At 41.3% G+C, this 25,594-nt stretch overlaps 2 protein-coding genes across 3 annotated transcripts in view; one reads left to right on the top strand and one right to left on the bottom strand.

Annotated features, from left to right (window-relative positions):
- The window catches only part of Raly (RALY heterogeneous nuclear ribonucleoprotein), a 73,556-nt gene extending 71,664 nt beyond the window's left edge, over nucleotides 1-1,892 (top strand). For both annotated transcript variants that reach the window (XM_038331727.1, XM_038331728.1), the window contains 2 exons: nucleotides 504-552; nucleotides 1,549-1,892. In XM_038331727.1, the coding sequence (XP_038187655.1) occupies nucleotides 504-548 (45 nt within the window). In that variant the 3' untranslated portion in view covers nucleotides 549-552; nucleotides 1,549-1,892. The remainder of the gene's footprint in view (nucleotides 1-503; nucleotides 553-1,548) is intronic.
- A 3,738-nt stretch (nucleotides 1,893-5,630) lies between these two features.
- On the bottom strand, nucleotides 5,631-22,546 carry Eif2s2 (eukaryotic translation initiation factor 2 subunit beta). Its single transcript, XM_038331518.2, has 9 exons — nucleotides 22,393-22,546; nucleotides 17,037-17,214; nucleotides 16,554-16,657; nucleotides 12,275-12,410; nucleotides 11,571-11,671; nucleotides 10,642-10,790; nucleotides 9,422-9,478; nucleotides 6,889-6,974; nucleotides 5,631-6,097 (listed from the first exon to the last, which is right to left on the bottom strand). The coding sequence occupies exons 1-9, from the start codon at nucleotides 22,405-22,407 to the stop codon at nucleotides 5,922-5,924; spliced, it is 1,002 nt and encodes a 333-aa protein (XP_038187446.1). The 5' UTR covers nucleotides 22,408-22,546; the 3' UTR covers nucleotides 5,631-5,921.
- Between the last annotated feature and the right edge of the window lie 3,048 nt (nucleotides 22,547-25,594).

The following is a 25,594-nucleotide window of genomic DNA, read 5'->3' as shown; positions in this document are numbered from 1 at the left end:
CTGTCCTGAAGCCTAAAAACTTGACTGGGTCTGGAGCTTTTTTTAAAATCACTGCTGGCTTACAGCACGAGGATGGACTTTGTGGTAGATGTAAATGCTCCTTATACCCCTCATTTCTTTTTTCTTCATTTTAAGCCTAGCCTGGTACTATATCTTACTTTCTTAGGCATAGTGCTCTCAGTGAAAGCTCTAAAGGACTAAAAAGTACTCCAAAGGTGGGCAGCCCACTGAGCTGTGTGGCTTTAAGCTTACTGTAGTCCCTGGTCTTTCCATGCATAGAAATGTGTCCGTTACACCAGCAAATCCCATGGTTTCTTCCCTTTCCTATGCAATTGTCAAATGACCCTCTCAGAATACTAAGCCAGTTTTTTTGGCTGGTTTTTAGTTGGATCTCCTTTTACATGGTTCTCCAGGTAGTGCTCTGACCCACAGAACCTTCCTGGACAGAAAGCTCAGGTTTGGGACCTGAAGTGAATGATCTGTGCTTGTCTTCTTCCTCTCAGGAGCACAGCCAGGACACAGATGCAGAAGATGGGGCTTTGCAGTAAGCAGGTATGGGATGACCAAGAAGCACAGGAAATTAACGAAGTGGAGGCTGTAATTTCTTCCTGGTGTGGGTCTAGAGAATCATACTGTGCCAAGGTTGAAGGTTCTCAGATGCAGACTTATTCCTGTAGCCAGCATATCAGGGCCACTCAGGACGTGTTCCCTTGGGAGCAGGATGACAGTGGAGGAAAACTGCGGACTAGGGGTGGTAGAAAAATACTGTGCAGCTTAGTGTGCGTATTACTGAGGGAGAAGTATTCCATAGAAAGAAGAGACAGCCCTCTGTTATTGGCCAGTCTTCATGGTGCAATAAGGACAAGAGTTGCCTGTTCTGTAGCCCTGCTCTGAAGACTAGGGAAAAGGTGCCATTCATTTTCAGAGGGGGTGACTATGAAGTATCTCATGGACCCTGGTTAGTTCAGCTTGATCTTGTTAATGGGAGACGTCCTGTAAGCCTGTATGACAGAAGCTGTTAGTTTATCTGATCTCCTCCTATACCCTGAAAGATTAGAACTGTGTGTATATCATAGAAGTGGAAATGCAGGTGTTGAATGGTAAAATGAAATATCAGCATGTCTCTTGAAATTTGGAGCTTAAATTTGAATTCAGTAACATGCAACCCCAAAGTCTCCACTCTGGCCACTGTTTTCCTGTTCTGCCCTACTCTAGAGATCTATAGGTGACAGAGAGGTACTTTGATAAGTCACATGTTTGTAATACAGGATCTCTACCATTAAGAGCTCCCAGATTAGTTCAGAAAACTCTTTGTGTAGGTCTTTGAACTTGATGAATTTCTTTTTACCCAGAATGCTGTTTATTATATGCTGTGGTATTAAGGCTCAGGTGGGGAGATAGCTCTGAGCAGAGGTTGAGCCTTTCTCATGATTGGTCAGGAAATTGGGCAAGGTACAGATATAGCTCTGCAGATAGTTCATCCCTTTTCTTTACTACTGTGATAAGAGTTTCTGTCTCTCAGCCTTAGTTTCTTCTTTGCCTTAACAGGAGAAATGGCCACCAGCAGAAGAGCATCACTGTCTCAGGCCTCAAGACAGGCACCCATCTCTGGATGCCAGTTTGTAGCGGGTACCAGAGGAAAGCTGACAGTAGGCACTCCTCTCCCCATGCATCCCAGCCAGTGAGTGCTACATCATTTGCAAGTGGAGTTGCTGGCCTACCCCTTACCCCATGCACTCTTCCTGTCTGCACTGCCTGGGCCAAGGGGCAGAACACATTCTGCCCTTTTTCCCCAGGGCATTCCCAGGCTTGGGGTTTTTTCTATAGGTTTGAAAGTAGGGAGGGTTGGGATGGGTGGGGGGAACCTGAGAATAAAAAGATTGGTCCAAATATGCTCTGAGATGGAATGGTTTGCTTGTTTATTTGGTTGGTTCTGTTTACATTTATTGTCACTGCGCATGTATGGTATGGTAGACCATTGGGGGGATCAAAGGACAACTTTGTGGAGACACTTTGATCTTTCCATCTTTATATGAATTTTTGAGATTGTCAGGCTTGCGCAGGAAACATTTTGCCCACTGGGCCTTCTCACTGTCTCCACTTCTATGATAAAACACTATGGGAGTAAAGGGTGAATTTTATTGTCTACTTCCAGGTAACATCATTTGGGGAAATCAGGGCAGAAACTGACACAGACTTCCAGGTGTGCTTCTCATGGTTTGCTCAGCTTTCTCAAAGCAGTTGGGCTAGACCTGCAGTCAAAAGAATGCAGCATAGGCCAGTCTGGTGGGAGAACTTTCTCACAGTTGAGGTTCTCTTCTTTCCTAAGACTCTAGGTTGTGTCAAATTGACAAAAGCAGTAGCACACTAACCTGTGGCCTTTCTCACAGTAGCATTCTGGCCTTCCTGCCCACCAGAGAGCTGGTAAGCTCAACCCTTCTGTTCTCCAGGGAACACTCTCCAGGGTCCCATACTTGATCCATTTGCACCAGTATTTCTCTGCTAAATCACTTAAGTTAGGTGTGATGGCACATGCCTATCATCTCAGCTGGTCAGGACTCCCTGAGACCTTGTCTCAAACAAAACCAAAACCCCACAAATGTACAAATCATTTTTGGAGCATCTATGCAAACTCTAGACTCTAAATAGCTTGAAGCAAGAAAAGCCCTGTTTCTTTCCTGACAGTATGACATAGGAGTTGTGAAATACAAGCCCTAAATTATTTTTCCCTTTTGGTAACCTTAGGCCATTTGTTCTACTCTATCACTGCCAGTTTGGGCTGTAAAATTACACTCAAGACATTGTTCTGAGCTGGCAGTGTCTTGTTCCTATCTCCTTTTTGGGAAATGGCCTCTTGATTTCAGGGATGTTTCTATACTAGTTTATTGCTCCTTAGGAACTAAATGTTCTCAGAAAGGACTCCCCACCTCAGGATGCAGCACCATCAGAAAGGGCGGGCTTGGGTTCCTACTCAAGTTTGCAAGCCTGCCCAGCTGGATCCTTTCTTGAACATTTCCAATTCTAGCTATCAGCCACACCACAACTTAAGTTTTGGTAGAGAACAAGTGCTAAATGTGGGCCCCCTGGTTATGGAAACATCTGGAAAGTGGCTCACGTCCTCGTATGAGTGGGGCTTTTTAGATTGTTATCTAGTCTGGGATCACAGGAATAGGCCTCCATATCTGCCTCACTTTTTGCTTTAGCTATACTCTGCTTTTGTAGTATTGGCTCTGTAGGAATGTGTGTGTTGAAAAACAGGCTAGAGATTTTGTGAGTATTCTGCTAAATTCTTTATAGGTATCTTCTCCCAGAAGTGGAGTCATCCTCTTAGCTTATTTGGAACTGAGTTATTTGTAGAAGCTCATGTCACTTGGGAGCCATGATGCAAATCTCCACTTGTTGCTTAAAATGACTCGGAAGTACTACTGCTCCTGATTTTTGAGTCTCTTGGGCTTTCCTCCTCTGTATATTCCCAGTGTCCTTTGCCGACTCCCTCTAATGCCTATACCTCTACCTTTTTCCTTTATGGAACCTAACCTATGACATCAGACTGCAATGACTTCAGTATCACACGTCCAGCCCCAGTTCGCGTCCTCCACTCTAATTTTCCCATTGTAGTCTGGACCTTAACTCATTAAGTTTCAGACACGTTCCATTTCTTGACATTCCAACAAGAGGTAACCATCTATAAAGAACCATGTGATTCAGTTGCATAAGACAAAATGTCATGTTTTAAAAGCAAGCTTGTAATTTTTGTGCTATACCAACATTCATGGTTATGTTTTACTGGCCTGCTTGCTGGTCACAGGTTAAACACACCTCGGTCCTTTTTCTTTTTTTCCTCGAGACAGGGTTTCCCTGTAGTTTCTGAGCCTGTCCTGGAACTAGTTCTTGTAGCCCAGGCTGGCCTCGAACTCAGAGATCCACCTGCCTCTGCCTCCCGAGTGCTGGGATTAAAGGCGTGCGCCACCACCGCCCGGCTTCGGTCCTTTTTCATATTAGATTTTTAAGAGTTTAGTTTGTTTTTAGGTGTATGACCTGTGTAGACCTTATCACATCACATACAAAAGAGAGCATTGGGAACTGGAGTTAAATAGTTATGAGCTGCCATGTGAGTTAGTACTGGGAATCAAACTTGAGTCCTCTCAGAGAGCACTGAGCCACCTTTCCAGCCCTAGACTCTTTTTACAATAACCTGGTCTCCATATTTACTTTGTACGAGGCCTCTGCTGCTCTCCCTCCTTTTTTTGAGATCTTAGATACTTGTCTGTCTATCCCATCTATATGAGCTCTTGTTGGTACTGCCTAGGCCTCCAAAGTACTGGGAATTAAGGTGTGTGCTACCAAACCCAGCTTTTACCAGTCCCTTAATGTTCACTGTTATGAAGTTGAAAATTGTGGTTGACGTCACTAGCAGATAAACTGTCCCATGTCATCCCCTAAGGAGTCCCACCAAGAAAAGAACTGTACAAAACATACATACAACACACAAAAGCAATGGAGCACTAGTTATACAAGAGGCACCGATCCTTGCTTTATTCACGCAATAATAGCCAACATTGGGAATTTGGGGCAGAAGTACAAAAAAGAAAAAAAGAAAAATTGTAGTCAATAAACAATTGTGATCAACATGGCAGTGAGTGGTGGCATGTCAGCCAGTGTATGGCCCATCTCTTGACCTACTTGGTCTAGGGAAGGTTCCCTCTACCACTTCACAGCCAAGTTATTTGGTAACACTTGGCCTATACTTGAAAATTCAGGGTCACAGTAATTAAAAACAACATAGCCAAGACATAGGGCTGGCTAACTGACTGTTCTTGGGCCACTTAGCAAGATTAACAGTCTGGTAGCAGGAAAGTGAGGAGTATCGTGTAGGTCCTTATCCTGGTGGGTGCAAGTAAGGCAGAATATAGCACAGACCCACAAGATGGACCCTCCTGTGCACCGATGGAGAATACCTCGCTAGCTCAGTCCTCAGAAGCAAAGCTGGAGGTAACAGCAAGACCACACACGCAGCAGTATCTCTTGGTTTCTCGGCCACATTCAAGTTAGTTTAGTACAGAAAAGCATGGGGGGGGGGGTTCTTTTACTGACCTAGAACACAGGTTGGAGAAGCTTCCTTAAGTGCTATTTTAGACCCTAAGAAGACTTGTTTGTACTGTGCATGCTTTCTCAACAACAAAAAGCCTAACATCATTAGTATGCCAGGAATAGGACAGACAGGCCTGTAACAAGAATTCCAAGGTCTAGCACCTGATAGTTCCCTTGTGCAATAAGTTGAGTCAGTTTCAACTGCTGTCACACCAGGGAAATGAGGAATTGGCAGTGAGGTAGTAGCAACAATCCTCACAAAAGGAAATAAAACCTTCACTCTGTGGATACTAAAACAGGCTGCTCTGCCATGTCTTACGTTCCAACCACTCAAGTCATACCTATTCTAGCCATGTAGCTCAAGAGAAGCTGAAAGGGAAGATGGCTGCCCAGCTCTAGTATCTGCCAATATTCAGTTTCTGAGGACAGAGAGAACTTGCCAAAGTCCAGGAACCAAGTTTGTTGTTTTGTTTTTTGCTAAATTCAATGAGCATTTTATTATAGAAAAGAAAACTAAAGGACAGATCAAATTGAAAGAATCACTGTTATAATAACTTTAATTTATCTTGCACTTTACAGAAGTCTATGAACGATTTTAAAAAGCACCTCCTTACCCCATCACGTTTCTCTGACAGTTGTTAAAGTAGGCAACGAGTATGTCAACAGCTTGAGTATCAGCATCTTGCAAGGATTTCAGATCAATCACTCACCAAAGAACTTGGCAGATTTTCTATCTTGTTTTTAACTCAATGGTACGTCCACTCTGATGGTAACCTGTCCAGCCAAATCTCCACCACACATTTTGGAAAAAATCAATGATGATTAGCAAATTAGTTAGCTTTGGCACGGAGCTGTGCTCGCTTGCCTGTGACAGCCTGGAAACCAGTTTTGATACTGGCAACAGAGCATCGAGAATGACAAGTTTCACACTGTAAGAAATAGAGTCGGGTGTCTTTCTGTAGGATTGTGTCCGGTGATCGGCATGTGTGACAAGTGACGTATTCCTCTGTGGAAAAAGCAACACAGTATTATCTGTTAGGTAAAGTAAGGCAGAAGCTCCTGCTTGCCCACAGAAATGCATCTACCTCATAAGCTGAAGACCAGAGAGTACAGTTTACCGTACCAGACAGGGAAGTCTAGCTAATGGCTATTAGCTGTCTGCTATAATGCTTTTGGTGTAGTAAAATACATATTAAAAGAACTTCAAATGCCCCAGTTAGGGAAGTTTGCCAGATGGGTATTCTTGGTGCCATTTATGGATGATCCACTTTTGCCTTAGGTGAGAAAAGGCAGGAAATGCCAATTTTAAACGATTAGGTAACACAAGAGGGTCGAGGCAAGCCAAGCCAGAATCAGCCAGCAGAGGCTTTCTACCACTTTACTATCATTTTCCATCTTCTCCCCACTTTGTGGGGCGGTGGGGTACAGGTGGAGAGGAGAGGTTTGAGACAGGGTTTCTCTATGTGTATCAGGCTGGCATCAGACTCAAAGATCCCTCAAGTACTGGTACTGTGTGTGCTACCATGCCCAGCTCCATTTTACATCTTTTTGGTTTTTCGAGACAGGGTTTCTCTGCAGCTTTAGAGCCTGTCCAGGCTGGTCTCGAACTCAAGAGATCCGCCTGCCTCTGCCTCCCAAGTGCTGGGATTAAAGGCGTGCGCCACCACCGCCCGGCCCATTTTACATCTTTTTAAGGCTTACTTTTTCCCAGGTTCATTACAAATGGATCTCCTCAAAACGCCACAGCCAAAAGAGAATATTTCAAAATAATACGATAAAATCCAGTTATACACTTACTGATATATCTTCTCAAGACATTTTCTATCTGTTTCTGTTGGAATCTTCCTTTGATTACAAGTTGGTTATTACCATCTATAGAGCCACTATGAAAGAAAGCATAAATATCCCATTATTTTTGTTTTCCTGAAGGAGTTCAATTCCAGCATACTTAATGAACTTAAAATATATTCAATAATGATCGTTTTTCAGGTGTGTTATACTATCCTGTTACTCAAATTTTATTTGTTTTTTTGTGATAGGAACTTATGTGTCCCAGACGAGCCCTTGAGCTCCTTGAAACTCCTTGGCCTTCCAGGTGCTAGCATTACTTGTAGGCCCTGCCATACTTGGCCTCAAAAATTTTTTAAGAGTTTTATCTTCCACAAAGATTTTATTCATTCATTCATTTTGGTTTTTTTGTGTAGCTTTAGAGCCTGTCCTGGAACTCCCTCTGTAGACCAGGCTGGCCTCAAAATTGAGATCCACCTGTTTCTGCCTCCCAAGTGCTGGGGTTAAAGGTGTGCGCCACCACCGCCCAGGAAAATTTTATTCTTAATTACGTGTACGTCTCTGTAGGGTTTTGTGCGTGTGAGTGCTGGTTCCTGGAGGCCAGGTATTGGATCTCCTATAAGGTGGTTGTGAGCTACCCAAAAAGAGTGTTGGAAACCTTAACTCACTCAAGTCCTCTGCAAGAGCAGTTATCTGCTTTTAGCTGTTAGCTCTCCAGCCCCTCACAATTATTATTTCTAGATAAGGTTCCTTTATGTAGTCCTGGCTGTCCTGGAACTTGCTCTGTAGACCAGGTTGGCCTTGAATTCTGAGATCCACCTACCTCTGCTTCCTGAATGATGGAATTAAAGATGTGTGCTATCACTGCCAATCTACTCAAAATTATTTTCATTTTTATAAAATTTATTTATGTATACAGTGTTTTCTGCCTGCATGTTCTGGTGTCCTCTGCAGACCAAAAGAGGGCACCAAATCTCATTACGGGTGGTTGTCAGCTACCTTATGGTTGCTGGGATTTGAACTCGGGACCTCTGGAAGAGCAGCCAGTGCTCTTAACCTCTGAAATCATCTCTCCAGCCCTCAAAATTAATAACTTCCTAACATTTAATCCAACTTCAGCTATTTCTAGTAACAATAAGATTTATAATTGACTATGTTGAAACAAACTGAGCTCTTAATTGTGTGGGTTTGATTGCCTGTTCAACATAAGAAAAAAACATTTACTGAATGCAAACTAACTGCAAATATGAGAAAAGTATAAACATAAAAAAGGTTGTATGTTATTTTTAAATTTCTGAAGCCAAGCATGAAGGTACACACATGTACTCCCAGCATGTGGGAGGCAGAAACAGGAGGGCTGCTACAGGTTTAAGGCAAGCATGGGCTCCACTGTGACTCTTCTCAAAATGTCAATATTTAAATAAGCTAAGCCAGATACAGTGTTCCGAACCAGTAATCCCAGTCATCCACTAGCTTAGACAAGAGGATCACTACATGAGCCTAGGAGTTCAGAACCAGCCTGGGAACACAGTAAGACCCTATCACAAAATAAAAATCAAAGCACTACAGTTTGACAGAATCATATGATGGTACAACTGAAAATATACTCAAATTGAGAGTCGTATGTCAAAAAACTGTCACCAAAAAAGTAAAACTGAAATTCCATGCCACAAACTGTCAGTGATAAACTTAAAAGCGGCTGACAAACACTTGATAAAGATCCTTGTTAGATAGACATTATTGCTTTCTAAAAAGGAATCACGCCAAGTGGTGGTGGTGCATACCTTTAATCCTAGCACTTGGGAAGCAGAGGCAGGTGGATCTCTGTGAGTTCGAGGCCAGCCTGGTTTACAAGAGCTAGTTCCAGGACAGGCTCCAAAGCTACAGAGAAACCCTGCCACGAAAAATAATAAATTACAGTGTAAAACAAAAAAGATAAATTGCAAAGTAAAACTAAAGTCTAGTAGAGTTAAATTTATTTTTGTTTGCAACATAAAGCGGACTTTTGCTGAAACTGATTTTCCTTTGAGGATCTAATATCACATACCATGAATTGTAACATGTGATTCCTCCCTACCTAGGCTACCCTGATTCCTAGGGCATTTTTCACCATCCAAAAAGAAAAGGAAAACAAATGGGAATTTTCCCAACAACTCTGAAATATTTAACTCACTGATCATAAATTCGCTAGTTACAACTTGCTAGAATTTACCTCACCTCTATATCAAGTGAGGAAGACACCTGGTCAGTTAACAACTTAGACCATGAAACCCAATATGGAGAAGTTCAACAGAACTACCACATACGGGCTTGTCCATGGATACTTCTGCATTGCCAGGGCATAAATTTCATTTTTTCTATACCAAGTGCAGATTATTCTGAGAAGTTAAATACATGGCTAGCTTTCCTCCTTATGCTTAAACAATGAGTGTAATAATCCACTGGTAATTAGGATGAATGTTTTTTTTCTGAGTATGTTCAAATTACACAAGTGGTTCTTTTGAAGTATCAAATAGTACTCATTTTGCATACAGTTTCTTACCTTGTACCCAACTCTGCCAATAAAAATGCAAGGAGATGTTTGGGCTGACGATGTAATCTAAAAAGAAAATAAAAAACTTAAATATTTCATAGAAATTAGAAAACAAAACAGAAACATACTCTTTATTATTCACTGTGATTACTCAGTTATTAGGTGAAACTCAGTGTAAGCTCACTTGTGCACAGAAGGAAGTAGCACAGTTAGGCACTGGCTGTAACCCCAACACCCAAGAGGCTGAAGCAGGATAATCAACCTTAATTTCAAACCTAGCCTGGGGCAGTGAGTGCCTGTTTCAAAAACAAATAGGCTGAATAAACAGCTCAATGGTTAAAAAAATTAGCTGCTCTTCCAGAAAATGAACTATATTTACATATTTATAGTTTGGTACTCATAAACTATTACATGTTGTTTCTCAACACACCTTCCAAGTAAATACCTAAAAGCATGAAAGCAAAACAAAACATTAAAATCATAGTTAAGCTATGATTACCTTCTAAGAGTGGATTTCCACATAACCTTTCATTTTCTTACTGTATCTTACTTTTCTAATTTCTAGTAAACGTATACTATTGCTGTCATCAAAAACAAAAAATATTTTGAAAAATGCTGAAACTAATGAGAATGGATTACTTATTTTATAACAAGCAAGAATGACATATGAAATTGAAAAACAAACAGTAGGATAAAGTAAGTAGATGGAGAAAACCTGCCAGAAAGGGCACAGCTTAACAAATCTGAGAAAAGCCAGACTCAGGCAGTGACCTGGAAGTGACCCCAGCACAGGATGCAAGGTGATTAAAAACTAAAAATCCTCATCCATTGGGTCCTGACAATCAAGGAAGCTTAAGTTCAGCTTATTTGGCAGGCCCACCCCTGCCTGACTGAGACACAATCCTTGTTTGTGGAGAATTATATCCAGCCTCTTCATTCCTGACTCTGGTTATGATCTACTTCATCCCTACTCACGATGTGTATGAGTGTTTTGCCTGCACATCATATTCCTTGGAACTAGAGTTAGAGACAGTTGTGAGCTGCCATGCAGGTGCCAGAGTCACTCCAGCCCCTAAGATCTATTCTCAGTCAATATTGGCTTAAACACGAACTGTGACGTCTGTCATTATATATCCCCCTATGTACTTTTTCAACCTACAGAAAAAGATTACTTTAACAAACATTTAAAAGACATTTAACAACAAAATGTGGCCCACTAGCCCACTTACAGTTTACAGATATCTGTAAAATTGACAAAAGATGTTTTCTTGGTTCCTACTCGGACAACCTGTGGAGGTTTCATAACAAATTTCCTCTTCTCTCCAGCAACCATATCGGGATTCTTTTCTCTCATGATGTTGAACACTCGGTTCAGCAACTATAAGGAATGGGAATTGAAGCAAATCTTAGTAATAACAAGAGTGTAAATTACCGTCTGGGATATCTTGTTTAAATAAAGTATATATATATATATATATATATATATATAAAATTTGGTTTTGTTTTTCTTTTTTTAATCTATATATTATGTATACAGTGTTCTGTCTGCAGGTCAGAAGAGGGCGCCAGATCTCATTACAGATGGTTGTGAGCCATCATGCAGTTGCTGGGAACTGAACTCAGGACCTCTGGAAGAATAGCCAGTGCTCTTAACCTCTGAGCCATCTCTCCAGCCCATAAAATTATATTTTTATAATATACACACAAATCTCTACATGTTCTGGGAACTTCTTGAGGGCAGCAGTTCATTACTTGCCAAGATCTGGACCATCAAGAATGCTCAGTTATTCATTGTTAACAGTTAAGAAAATAAGCCCCAATCATTCTACCACTTTACAGGAAACCATATGACACATGGGAAAAACTGAAGAAACTGTAAGTGAGCAAACTCCAGACTACCCTGACCACAAAGTGGATACTTGTCACCAAAGCCCCACTGATTCCCAGAGGGCTCCACACCCTCTGATGAATACTATAGTGACAGCCAAGCTTTGAGCACCCCACAAGTTGGTATCAGGAATTGCCATGCACTGGCTACATGGCCTACTAAAATCTGTTTTATCACCAGTGGCTCTTCTAATGCAGGAGATCTATACCAATTTTTCTCTGAGCTCAAATAATAGACTTAACTCCCTACTCAAAAAAGAGTTTGTCTCACCTCCTCATATGTGTAGTCTCTTTCAGAGCCTGCCCAAGCAGGCCCAGTCTGGTTACTGAATGAAATGCCATCGTCTTTTTTGCTGTCTTCATCTTCTAAAGCTACAGATAACAAAGAGTACGAATGAGCAATGGGCTTTGATCCAACAAGGGGGGTACAGATCCAGAGAATGAAAGCTTCAGATATTGCTTTTTCCTGTCACAGTGATAGCTGCAATAGCTTCAAGTACAAAGGGACCACAGAGAAGTCTCCTTTCCTTTATAAACAGAAATATTACAGCTTCACACAAGATCTTTAATGGGACGTCCATGGTAACAGTGAAATGTTTCTTGGCAAACAGGACAAAGCATTAAGTACCAAAAGGAAAGTCCAACTGTTTTCAAATCTTTGAAAAACTTCTATCTATAAAAACCCATGTTTGTTTTAAAAATTTCTTAAAAAAAAAAAAACCCTACAGCATATAAAACTATATTAAAAATTTTAAATATTTAAAACCCAATTACAATATCTTCCTATACTTAAATAAAATGAAATTTTTTGTCTACCATTATCAAGTTAAGACACTCTTTTCAGATTCCATTATTATGTAGTGAAAATCAAAAGCAGGACAAATAGTTTTTAAAATGTTCCTCAAGCCAGCAGAAGACACCCAGATCAAAGGGTTATGTAACCTAAAACCAAGATGTTGAAGTTCCCAACATTACCTTCATCTTTTTCTAGTATTTCATCTTCATCTGGGAATTTGACATTCTTCTTTTTCTTCTTTTTATTGCCAAGCATAATATCCAGGTCATCCTCTGGCTCAGCCGGCTCTTGAGCATCACCTTCAATCTTAAGTTCCTAAGAAATTAAAAATAAGTTTCAATATTTTGATACTAGAACTATTTTAATGACATGAGCAAGCATCACTTTAGAATATTCACATATTCAAAGCTAAAAATATAGATGAGAAATGCCTCTCAGATAAGCCAAACTGCCTCCAAATCTTTAAACAATTCTTCAAGACAATTTTGTAGGATTGTTTCCCTTTCTGCAGCTCTTCCTCTTTATTAGTCTTAGGATCTTGTTATTGCTATCTATATTCTAAACCAGGCTCTACCTGAATCACTGGAGAAACTTTTAAGCTTCTTCAATCTTCTGAATGGCCAAATTTAGCAGGAGCAAAACTCAAGAGTATTTTAAGTCTCTCTGTTTGTCCCGTACTGCATCTTACTCATATTAAACGTGCAGTAGATTAGCAGTAGTTAAGGCCTAAGGTTAGGGCTTAATGAAAAAAACTGGAGAGCGACAATGATCACGGGCTTTGTTTTCAAGAGGATTTAATTGTTTAAATTGATGACAGTTACAGAACTTTATGTTAAAAACCATTTGCTTTAAATGGATGAATTATATGCTAAGTGAATTATACCTTAATAAACTTTCTTGCTTCAAGGTAATGGATTTCATTACTGATTTTCAGGTATACTTTTCTTTGCTGATACTTGCCCTCAGCTCCTTACCATCCCCTTTAAGTTTCTAAATATGGGTCAAAAGAAGGAATTTTCCTACTGGCACCAAATACACAGTTATATTTTACACAGTTCTCAAACTCCCCAATCAGGTATAATACTGATTACCTGGAATAATTAGTCAGAAACTCCAGGTTTAAGAACTTGACTTCATAGGGCTTTCATTTCATACACAAGTGGTGAGTTTCATCTACATCTTTACTAAGCTACAACTCAGAGACCTTTGGCCCCTATTTATTAATTTGCTAAAACTCACAGCACGCAGTAAAGTTTTACTTACTATCATCAGTTTCTTATATAAGATTAACTGAAGAACAACCAAATGGAAATAATGCATAGGACAAGCTATGGGGAATAGGGAGTTAAGAGAACTCAAGGAAAGTCAAGTTATGTAAACAAGCTACCCTATCAGCACTTCTGTGAGGTAACCAACCTACAAGCTCTTTGAATGGCATCATGTAGGGATGACAGAATTCAGTGTCCACTGTCCATTCACAGAGGTAGCAGGGGTCATTCAATGTTCCAAACCCTAATAATGGTTTAATCTTCCTAGTGGTTAACTATCCTGAGAAGCTATATGGACACCAGATTTCAAGAGCAAAAGACAGGTTATTACCCTTGAAGACTGCAGAGTTGAACATGGGGTACCAGAGGTAAAGACCTAATTAATTTTTATTATGGTTATCATATCACCTTAGCACCAAAAAATTGTGAAAAAGTTGCTGGGCATCAGTTCAATAGATGACATCACGAAACAGGGAAAGAACAATTTATGGGGAATCAGGGTCATGTGATGAATATGGACAGACATGGTACAGCCTGACTCCAAGTTTACTTGCTGTAGGCTTGAATGTGAAAAAGGCACCTTAGGTTTTTTTTTTTTTTTTTTTTTTTTTTTTGGTTTTTCGAGACAGGGTTTCTCTGTGGCTTTGGAGCCTGTCCTGGAACTAGCTCTTGTAGACCAGGCTGGTTTCGAACTCACAGAGATCCGCCTGCCTCTGCCTCCCGAGTGCTGGGATTAAAGGCGTGCGCCACCACCGCCCGGCGGCACCTTAGGTCTTAAGAGATGAATTGAATCATAAGGTCCACAAAACAGAGGCTCAGCCTGTTTCTTGGCTTCTAGTTTCTCACCAGCCTATCCTGCTCCCTAACTCAAGTACATTACCAACACGATCTGTGTTATGTCTTGAATGACTTGTTGATAATGGCTATAATAATTTCACAGATCATAGCAGATAAACTGAAATTGGTGGGAATAAGTGGAACTCAAATATGAGATCCTAAATATAGTTGTGTAGTTTTGGTGCCGCATTAATCAACCTATAGTATTAACTAGATACCTTACAAATAAAAGACCAAACAGACCCAGTCTATGATGATGACCAGTAAATCCGAAACTTAGAAATGGTAAATATAAGCAAGCACACACCAGCAAAGCTGTAGTCATCCACACTGTGCCTAACTAGGATACTTGTAACATCCTTTCAGGCTCTAACTCCAGAAGTAGAGAAAAGTATCACAGCATTTAACCAAAATCCCAACCATCTCCAACTCCAGTTCTAGGGGAGCTAATGCCCTCTGAGGACACTGTGCAGCATGTGCTGCACAATCAGACAAAGCACCATACACATAAAATAATCTCAAAAAATATTTTTTAAATACTCTTAAATTATCCTTGTAATACCTCTGGGGGAAAAAACAATGCAAAACCATCAGCTTAAAAAAAAACAAACCTTATTTCAACATAAATTGAGCACACCAACTTACAGTAATCACCAATACAATTTGCTAAATGGACTGTCATCTAAACTGCGAACTTGTTTCCAAATAGATTACTGAGTAAATTACCTGTTACACGTAGGCTACACATCACTTATTTGTGTTTGAACAAACTACTAAAGAGAAACTTCAGTACATAGTAAAAAACAAGAGTCCTTGATATATGATTGCTGTTTTCACTATGAACATATATTTGTGAATACAGACACTTATACACACACAAAATTACTATAAATAATATGTGGGCTTTGTTAAAATCATTTCTGCAGAGTATGTATATGTGTGTACATAATGTGTGCCAATATACACTTGCCCATATTTATGTGTAGAAGCCCAAGACTGACTTCTGGATATTTTCCTCAAATGCTTCTCCACATTATTTTAATTGATGTCTGAACTAACAGTCAGTGAGTTCAGGGAACTATCTGTTTCCACCCTGCCCAGTGTCAGCATTACAAGTGCATGCTGCCAGACAGGCATTTATACCAGTCCTGGTGATCCAAATTCAGGTCCTCATGGTTGCTCAGTAGACACCTCAGCCACCAAGAACTCTTCCTAGCCCATCTTTAAAATGGTAGCTCTTGAGCAAGGAATAAGTCTCTTAGCTACTCTGTTCATCCATTTACCCACCCATTCACCTTCCTACTTACCTATCTACGTTTTATTCAAATAATTTTCAGATTTTTTTGTATTGAAAATCAATACAAAAGAATGACAACCATAAGGTTTCAAGTCCCTTCAAGATCAAGAGCATCCTCCACAGAATTACCCAGAGAAGTCTAGCTTTCCTACAGAATTACTGCCATCAGCTACCAGCTGCCACACTGTGGGATATTCTGTGCTGGTACTGAAAGTTTAACACAAAAAGCTGTATTAATATTTGTTCCTCAAGATTTCTCAATTACAGAGACACTTTTTCTCAGCCAAACAATTTTGGCATGATTAAAGACAATGCCCAGCCAGGCAGTGGTGGCACACATCTTTAATCTAAGCACATAGGAGGCAGAGGCAGGAAGATCTCTGAGATCAGGGCCAGCCTGGTCTACAAGAGCTAGTTTTAGGACAGCTAGGGCTGTTACACAGAGAAACCCTGTCTAGAAAAAACAAACAAACAAAAAAACAGGGATTGATAACAGGGTTTCTTTGTGTAGCTCTGGCTGTTCGGGAACTCAATCTATAGACCAGGCTGGCCTGGTACCCTGTTGGGGCAGCTGGCCAATCCCTGCTTTCAGGGGCGTGGCGGCTCCAGGGGAAAAAGGTACCTTTAAAAAGAACCCGGCTGGGGATAGACGGCCCTGTCCGTCCCCCCATCTACCCCCCCCCCCCCCCCCCCCGTCACCCTCTGCTTCGCTGGAGCCTTGGCTTTGTAAGTGTCCCTCTTTCTCCTTTTATTAAAACTGATTTATTCTAAAAGGACTATTTTTGGTTATTTCAAATCTCTCACATCAGTACCCAGAGATGAGACCAGCCTACACTTACCTCCTGAGTGATAGAATTAAAGGCATACGCCACCACTGCCTGGCTCCTATTATAATCTTTTATACCATGTAGTCATATACATTCCTAAGAAAATTACCTTAATAGTAGTGACTAAATGTTAAACAACCAAAGCTAAGAGATGAGATGAAGGAAGAAAACAACTATTAGCAGCCTTTCCAGAATTCCAATTTTACCTTCAATAAGAAAGCTATACTACCTTTACACCTTCTTCAGCTTCATCAATATCAAATATCTTTTTTGTTTTTTTCTTCTTTTTCTTTTGATTAAAGAAGTTCAAGTCATCTAAGTCATCAGAAGCATCTAAAAATAGATTAAAGATTTCCAGTTATTAACAATTAGAAGGCAAGCCATTAAGATGAGTCACACCAACTCCTTTCATGTATTCTTATGGTAGTCCTACCACTACTACCAAAATTATGGTTCTGAAGAACACACCAACTCAAAGCTTTCTAGAAAAATCTAGTTAGGGGTCCTGGCTGAGAACAAACTCAATAATCTGACACTGCAATGTCAGAAAGCGCTCTCTAACACAATCTCCGGAACTATCCATTGTATCTCTTTACTTTTGGCTACCCCTTGGTCTCCACCCTCCATACCCTTCAGTCTCTGGCTCCAGCTCTACTAACCCAGTGGAGGAACTAAGGCTTCCATAACAACTGTGATTGACACAACTCCTCACCTTTTTTCCTACTGTCCTCTTCATCAGCCTCCACATCCTTGTCTTCAGTTGGTTCTGGCTCTACTTCTTTTGTTTCTGAGGGCTGGGTTTCTTCTGTCTGGGCATCACCTTCTTCATCTAACATAAAAGGCTTCTTCTTCTTCTTTTTCTTTTTGCTCATAGTAGGATCAAAAATCATCTGTTTAAATTTAAAAAGATCAGTGATTATTTTTAATGATGCTCACATTCCAAATATGTTCTATTCTTAAAGAATTGGACACACTAAAAACCCAAAAAAGGGGCTGGGAAATGCCTCAAAGTATAAAAGCACTTTCCCTCACCACTTGCTTGTATTGCATACTCTTTGGAATGCAATAAAAGGCAAATACACACAACAAAAACACAAAACAAAACAGATTTACAAAAAAATATCCATCTAACTTTCTTTACATTATTAAACATGGAGAATACCTCACATGTGCCTTTTAATTTATATCATAAGCTATAATAACTTCATTTTAATTTTCTTGAGCAAATTTAGATCTGAATGAATCATGAAGTTTAAGAAAAGGACCTTAGGAAAACCTATGTTGTATTCCTCATTTATGGGTGAGATCAACAATGTCTAAGCAGATGATAAACGTTTTATTTAAGATTTATGCTCTAGCCGGGCGGTGGTGGAGCACGCCTTTAATCCCAGCACTCGGGAGGCAGGCGGATCTCTGTGAGTTCGAGACCAGCCTGGTCTACAAGAGCTAGTTCCAGGACAGGCTCTAAAGCTGCAGAGAAACCCTGTCTCGAAAAACCAAAAAAAAAAAAAAAAAAAGATTTATGCTCTAGAGTGGCTAAACCAGGTGACCTGAGACTTGGTTTTTAATTTTTTTATCAGTTGAAGAGTGTTTGGGGGAGTTAGAGGTAAATACAATCAAAATCTATTGTATATATGTACGAAACTGTCGGAGTGGCAACTGGTGGTGGCACACTCCTTTAATCCCAGTACTTGAAAGGCAGACACAGGTGGATCTCTATGAGTTCGAGGGCAGCCAGGTCTATAGAGTAAGTTCCAGGACAGCCAGGACTACACAGAGAAACCCTGTCTCAAAGAACAAAAACAATTAAATTAAAAAACAACAACAACAAAAAAAAAATAAATTATTTTTAAAAAAAATTCAAATTTATGCTGAAGTTCACATCAATCTGAACTGGTAAGGAAACCTATCAGCAACCCTGAATTTCTAACGAATCCTTTACTATTTTCTGTTACGTGAAATGTTCACAAGCTATAGAACAAGTGAAAAATTAATGATAGCCTGTAGATTGTTTGCACTGATCTCTTGAAATCACCTTGAGTCCAATCCTGACTCTGACTCTTATGTGGATCATCCTGTGCTTCACCTGTACAGCGGAGATAACTGAAGCCAAGAAATCTGCTGGGAGAATTAAATATCTGATTGCAACTCTAACTTACACAATACTGTCACTGAAACATCCTCAACTTAGGGTGATTTCATTTATCAGACATAACATAAACTGGTAAAAAGAAATTCCAAAATTGCTTCTAATAATTAACTGTAATTTGTTTATGTCTCAAGTACAGTAAAAGAAACTAGTAAGCAGGACTGAAACCAAGCTCTATCTGGGGTTGCTGTCCTCACAGGAATCAAGTGTCTGTGAGGCATGTTGGAAGTTTTCATAGTGCACCATTAGGAATGCTACAATTCAAACCAGAATCACATCCCATTTTAGCAGATGAGCTGTGTTCTTGAACTAGAAGACTTGGCACAAGGGCAGATAAGACTCCAGGCACTGGCAGTCTTACAATCCATTCATTTTCTTCAAAGTCTAAGTTTGCCTGACCTACTAGTAGCTTTTTCTGAGTTTGTGTTTGTGATTTGTGAATAGTCTTATGTAGTCTTATGCAGAACAGGCTGGTCTTGAACTTGAAACCGAAGTGCTGAGATTACAGGCACTCACTACAACACCTGGCTTAACTGCCTTTTCATCAATACTATTCAAGATAGATCAGATATGAGAGAGATCCTAAAGTGGTCAGATGATAGTTCCACAATTACCTTTTCACCCCTGAAGAAACTTCCGATTTAGGTCTATAATAGGTAGACTATAGCCTAGTAAAGACAAGTAGTAATAGGCAAAGTACCTTATGCCAAAATAACACATATTGCAATTACTTTCCCCAATACATACCACTTACATGTTTAATATACTAATAATTAATTGTGTTCACAAAACCCTGTAAAATAGTTACATAAGAAAATCTTTATGGATCCTAAGTCAGCATCCAAAGCAGAACACCCCAAATCACAAGACTGTATTTGCCAGTTTGGGATATACATTGAGACTTTGACTTAAAAAGTTTCACATCTGGCTGGGCAGTGGTGGTGCACGCCTTTAATCCCAGCACTCGGGAGGCAGAGGCAGGCGGATCTCTGTGAGTTTGAGGCCAGTCTGGTCTACAAAGTGAGTATCCAGTACAGCCAGGACTACAAAGAAACCCTGTCTTGAGAAACTGTCTTCAAAACAAAACAATCCCATATCTGCCCAGGTGGTGGTGATATACAGCTTTAATTCCAGCATTCTGAAGGCAGAGGCAAGTGGATCTCTGTGAGTTCCAGAACAGCCAAGACTGTTAGAACAGAAAAACCCTGTCTTGAAAAACCAAAAAATAAAAGTTCATACCTAACTTTCAAATTAGCAGCTGACTGCATTTCAAATGTTTTGAGATTGGTTTGGATTTGCAAAGAAAATGGTTGCTGACAGTGTACTTATAAGAAACTATTAAACTATTAAAACCATTTAAGCTTTTTTTAAGTTTAGCTTCAGTGATACTGGGGTCTGGGGCCTTGTGCTTGGCGCTCTGAAAAGAATTCAACCTTCTTTTTACCCCTTTGGTGTTTGGGGGGGAGGGGGGGCAGTTAGTGTCTCACTATGTTGTCCTGCCTGGCCTCATACTCAAAGATCCACTTGTCTCTGTGCACTCCTGAGTTCTGGGATTAATGTTCTGGCTATAATTGTAATTTTTAATGTTTAAGTTTCTCTTGCAAAATACCTCACTGGATCTGAAAACCCAACACTCCAACATCTTGTGAATGGGACTTGGGAGTAAGAATGGCTTGGATACTGACATGCTTGGACGGAGGTGGCGCTGGGGTCTAACTTCATGATAAATTTAGATCCAGACTAGGTACACAATAAGACTGTCTCAAAACAATAAACTTTTAATATGGTCTGAACATTTTTTGAATACCTGAATGTTTGAGACTCTTCCCCTCCTTACCAAAAAGCATCCACATTCCTAGACACTTTTTAAAGATAATGGTTTACCAGATTAAAAGGAGTCATGTTTTAGTGAGTTTGGGGCTTAATTACCAGATTTAAAAGAAAAAAAAAAGTGTTCACAGCTGGGCAATGGTGGCGTTTTAATCCCAGCACTTGGGAGGCAGAGGTAGGTGGATCTCTGTGAGTTCGAGGCCAGCCTGGTCTACAAAAGCTAGTTAGTCCAGGACAGGCTCCAAAGCTTAGATGAAAGCCTGACTCAGGGAAGGAGGGGAGGCGGAAGTGTTTGCCTTACAACACTTCCCTAGTCAACAGTACTAGGGAAACCAGATTCACACCCCATGTTCAGCTCTCTCTCCTGGATCAGTAAATTCCACCTGAGAGTAAAGGCTAGGGTTCTGGTACCATTCAATTTACTGCATGGCCTAACCTCCCTGGGCCCTAATTTTCCATTTATAAGATGAAGTTGTACTGACAGGTCTAAAGACAAAGCTACATATTTTAGACTTTCAAGAGACTACTGCTGGTATGAACGCTGGTTCCACCATCTCTGCTTGATAAAATCCTGTTCATCCTCTAGAAATAAATTCTAACCCCACACCTTTCAAAAGATCTCATTACCAAAAATGACCTCTCAAACCACTACAGGTGTTAGCTACTACCTGTTACTACACCGTAGCACTTTACCACAGAAGCAATAGACAGGACACAACAGTATATAGGTGGTTATTATTAAGTTATGAAGTTTGGAACACTTCCTCTCATGCATAATGAAGTAGCTGAGAGCAATATCTACAATGTCTTTCAAGTAAGAACCAATCTGAACTACTCAGTAAGCTTGGGAGAGCCTCCTGGTCATCTGGACAGAGGCAGGATTGCACAGACCGGGGCTCTACAACATTATCAGCGCTGTACAACTCTAGTTTTCTCATCTCTAAAAACAGACCAACAAGACCTCATCTTACAAAAAACTGAGAATAGGACTTGGTTCCCTCCAGGATCAATCTCAAATTCCTTAATGCAGTTTTCTAAGCCCCCCATGAACAAGCCAGTATCTCTTTCAACCAAACTTCGGTTTCTTTAAGCACTTTCTTCCTTTCTTGATCATAAATGCCTTGTAACCAGTTTTCTCACTAGTTGAGAAAATTCTAATCATTTCTGGAGTCTACTCAAAAGACAACTGTGAGCCTCCAGCTGTTCCTCCTATCCTTTCCAAGGCCCTGTAGGTCAAGTAATTCACAAATTTTTTCATAAAGTACTTTTTTGGGGGGAAGGAAGATGAAGCCTCTAGGTCCAATGTTAAGCAACATGTAACTGAGACAACTGCAATCCTTTTTAAGTCATTTATGTTAACTGGAATAAACCCGGAAGGGCAAAAAGGAAAATAAAATAAAACGACTAAGGGGGCTTGAAAATTTTACTGAGATCCAAGACCAGTGGGAAAAGACCCAGTCAGTTTCGAAGCCGTCCGGAACTCCCTGCTCACCTCGCCCCGCCCGTTAAAAGAAACTTAGGAACTCGCGCCCGGAAACTTTCCTCGAAGGGTGGTCACTTTTTGAAACTAAGATTATCTTTTCCTCTGGTCCTCACTCCCTGTCCTAAGGAATAAAGTCTCGAGCTTGGGGAAAGGGAGCGCGATTCGCCCGGAAAAGGCAGCCTACAAAGTTTCTCAGCACGGCGCTCCACCGGAACCGAGGGAAGCGTGAAAGTACCGGGAGCACTCAGCACGAGTATTGCGGCGGGAGTGAAAAGAGCGCCAGGCCGCCTGCCCTAATTTTGTTTAACCGGGGAAACTAAGTGGCCATCCAAACCCTTTCGGAGAGGGCGACCCAACATGCTTTCCCTTCCGGAACGCCGATCTCGGTAGGAAGCCGGCCTCGACGCCGTCGCTCTGAGGAGAGCTGGGTGCGGCCAAATCTGAGGATCCGGAGTCCTCGCCGGCTCCACAACTCCGGGCCGCCTAGGCCCGGCTGCTCCACATGGCGGCCGCCGACCGCTAGGCCGCAGGCCCGGCTTTCCACACCGGCGTGGGTTCGGCTTCCTGCCTCAGTCCTCAGCCCTAGGTCCGTGCTCAGTTTCTCACCTCGTCCCCGGACATGGCTGCGGCTCGAACGCGTTGGGCACGGACGGGAAATCACACCAGTCAGCTTCAGAGCCCGGAGTGAGCGCAACTCCTACCGATACCTCTCCCAGCACCGCGCTAGGCTCTTGCATCAGCGAAAGGGAGCGACACCCCGCCCTCCTCTCAAACGTTGGAAGTGCGCCTGCGCGTTGGCGAGATCTGCGCAGGCGCACACCAGAGACAACCGCGCGTGCTTCTTGTGGCGCGAGTTACCAGGCGACATTTCGGCGCTGGGCAAGCTGGGACTTGTAGTTTGCGTAGAAGAAGAGCGCGCTTGAACTGCAGCAGTTCCTGAGGTAGTGAGTCACTTTTTCAGCTTCAGTCAGGAGGTTCGGTTTCATGTGTTGCCTCGGCGGTTCAGAAAGCGCTGGATTGCTCGAGTGAGTCTGGGGTCATTCCTCCGGAGTTAGGTTAGTGAGACTCTAATAGGAACCCGAGGGACTGATTTCCAGCGCGCTCCTGGGGTATTCTAGTATTCGAGGAATTCTAGGGGAGCCGGAGGCATGCACCTCATTAAAGACGTTTTACTTTGTGGGAAGCTTGAGCGGCTGACTTTTTACTTCAGAAGTGTCTTCCCTGGTTCCCCTGAGGTAGACCGAAAAACAGCCCAGCAAGCGACTGTTTTGACCTGAAGCTTCGAAATACAGTCATAACTTGTTTAATGAAGGGGATATGTTGAGAAATGTGCAGAGTAGGTAATTAACTTGTTGACGAGCCTCATACCACACCAGAAAAGACACGACGGTGGTCATATGTTCTTTTTGGCGAAGGCTTCCTTCTATAGTGCATGACTACTTGTTTATGAAGTCTTTGACAATTCTGGATGCATCATCCCATTTCCCTGGGGAGGTACAGCCGCCACTATCTTCAGCGCTATCCAGTCAAAGATCATGGAGAGCCGGGCGGTGGTGGCATACGCCTTTTATGCCAGCACTCGGAAGGCAGGAGCAGGCAGATGTCTGTGAGTTCGAGGCTAGGCTGGTCTACAACGCGAGTTCGAGGCCAGCCAGGATACTTACACAGAGACACCCTGTCTCAAAAACAAACAAAGATCCTGGAGACTACCCTTGTAGTTAGACAAATCGGGCTTGTAACCACGAAGAACAGCAAAGCAAAACTATCTGAAAGAAAGCTGTTTGGACTTCTCAGGTGATTAAGGAGAGGGTTCAAGTAAGCAGACACTATCAAGAGGTGGGAGTGATTATTAGGGTTGTAATGCTTCTTGCATAAGAAGAGTCAAGTGAGGATTGGTGAAAAGGCCCCTCGTAGTACATAAAATGGGGAATAGTTAGTTATTTTTGTGGTTTGCACTAATGTTCTTTTGGTTTTATTTTTTTGTATTCATTATTGTAGGAGGGAGGCTGCTTGTTTGTTCCTGGCTGCTCAGCCCCGAAATAATCACACAGAAACTGTATTATTTGCAATACTGTTTGGCCAGTAGCTTAAGCGTATTTATGGCTCTTATATCCTAAACTAACTCATCTCCGTTAATCTGAGTATCTCCATGTGACTTCTGGTGTCTGTCTTCAGTGGTTCCCCTGACTCCGCTTTCTTTCTCACAGCCTTCAGTCTAGTTTTCCCTGCCTACCTCTATTCTGCTCAAGACAGTTTCTTTATCAACCAATGGTATTCACAGCCTACAGAGGGAAACCCCACATCAATTCATACACGATTACAGCATCTGTTTGTCTCTGTTCTTGTCTACTGAAATAACAGAGTGGTCTGTCTGAGCTGGGCGTGGTGGCACTTACCATCCTAGCACTTGAGAGATAAGGGCAGGAATATCAGAATTTCATGGCCAGTCTAGACTATATAAGATCTTGTCTTAAAGAGAGACAAAGAGAGAGGGGAAAAGATAGAGAGAGAGAGAGAGAGAGAGAGAGAGAGAGAGAGAGAGAGAGAGAGAGAAGAGAAGAAAGGAAAAGAAAAGAAAGAAAGAAAGAAGGAAAGAATAAGAAAAAGATTATCTTAGTATCTTGTTACCAATCCTTTTGCTGTGAACTACTAAAGTAAACCAAATTAAAACAATATTCTATGGAATTATTAGTTCATCACACTCTAGATGATAATATCAGGATACCTCCCCTCTATCCGGGGCTATTCTCCTCATTATGAGCCATAATGTTCTCTGCTTTTTTGCCTTATAATAACTGAGACAACCCATAAATATTAGTTACTCCCTGCTGCATATCCATTCCTAATCTAAGCACAGCCTGTCCTGACCTCGAAGGAGCCTATAATTTAGTGAGGGAGATATGTTATTAGCCTCTTTTTCTGAATGAAGCATTGAAAAACATAGCCACTGTTATATACAGATAACAAAAAGAGAACCCAGGACAATTTGATACTGGTGGCTGTTGTTGGAAGCCGCTTGTTGGTTCCTGGCAGCTCAGCCCCAAAATAATAACACAGAAGCCATATTATTTAAATCACTGCTTGTCCCATTAGCTCTAGCTTCTTATTGGCTAACACTTACATATTAATTTAACCCATCTCCTTTAATCTGTGTATTGCCACGTGGCTGTGGCTTACCGGCTAAAGTTTCAGCATCTGTCTCCAGTGGGGCAACATGGCTTCTCCCAACTCCTCCTTCTTTCTCCCAGCATTCAGTTTAGTTTTTCCCACCTAGTTCTGCTATACCCTGTCAGGCCAAGCCAGTTTTGTTATTAACTAATGGTGTTCACAGCATACAGAGGGGAATCCCACATCACCTCCCCTTTTCTGTTTAAATAAAAAAGGAAGGTTTTAACTTTAACATAGTAAAATTACATATGACAAAACAGTTATCAAGCAAGAATTACAGTTACAATATTTATATCTACTTTATCTTTTATCATAACTAAGGAAAACAATATCTATTCTTCAACTCCATCACAGGCTCCAGAAGGATATAATATTACCTAAGTAAACAATAAGTTCATTGTAAGAAACTTCCCAAACTAGAATTGACAGAGACCTCTCGCTGCCTGGACAGTCACCCAGCATTATTCTGTACCATTGGAACATCCACCTTCAGCCTACAGGCCCATAGTATTCAGCAGACTTTTCCAAGAAGCAGGAAATTTCAAAACAGTTCCGCCTATATTGGCAGTTAGTCATTTTCTTCTGTGCCCTGCAGAATGTCTTGCAGATTCGTTCATGAAGCAGGAACCCCAAAGGATCG

The sequence above is a fragment of the Arvicola amphibius genome, chromosome 5 (assembly GCF_903992535.2).
Source record: "Arvicola amphibius chromosome 5, mArvAmp1.2, whole genome shotgun sequence".
Classification (NCBI taxonomy): domain Eukaryota; kingdom Metazoa; phylum Chordata; class Mammalia; order Rodentia; family Cricetidae; genus Arvicola; species Arvicola amphibius.
Note: the sequence above shows the minus strand (reverse complement) of the source record. Positions and strands in the feature narration are given on the sequence as shown.

What these genes read in the sequence shown, in the direction of transcription:
- Eif2s2 (XM_038331518.2), bottom strand. An exon ending in AAGCTGAAGAAGGTGTAAAG is followed by an intron (nt 12,411 to 16,553) that starts GTAGTATAGCTT and finishes TTAATTTCTTAG; the next exon opens with GAACTTAAGATTGAAGGTGA. An exon ending in TGTCTTGAGAAGATATATCA is followed by an intron (nt 6,098 to 6,888) that starts GTAAGTGTATAA and finishes CTTTTTCCACAG; the next exon opens with AGGAATACGTCACTTGTCAC.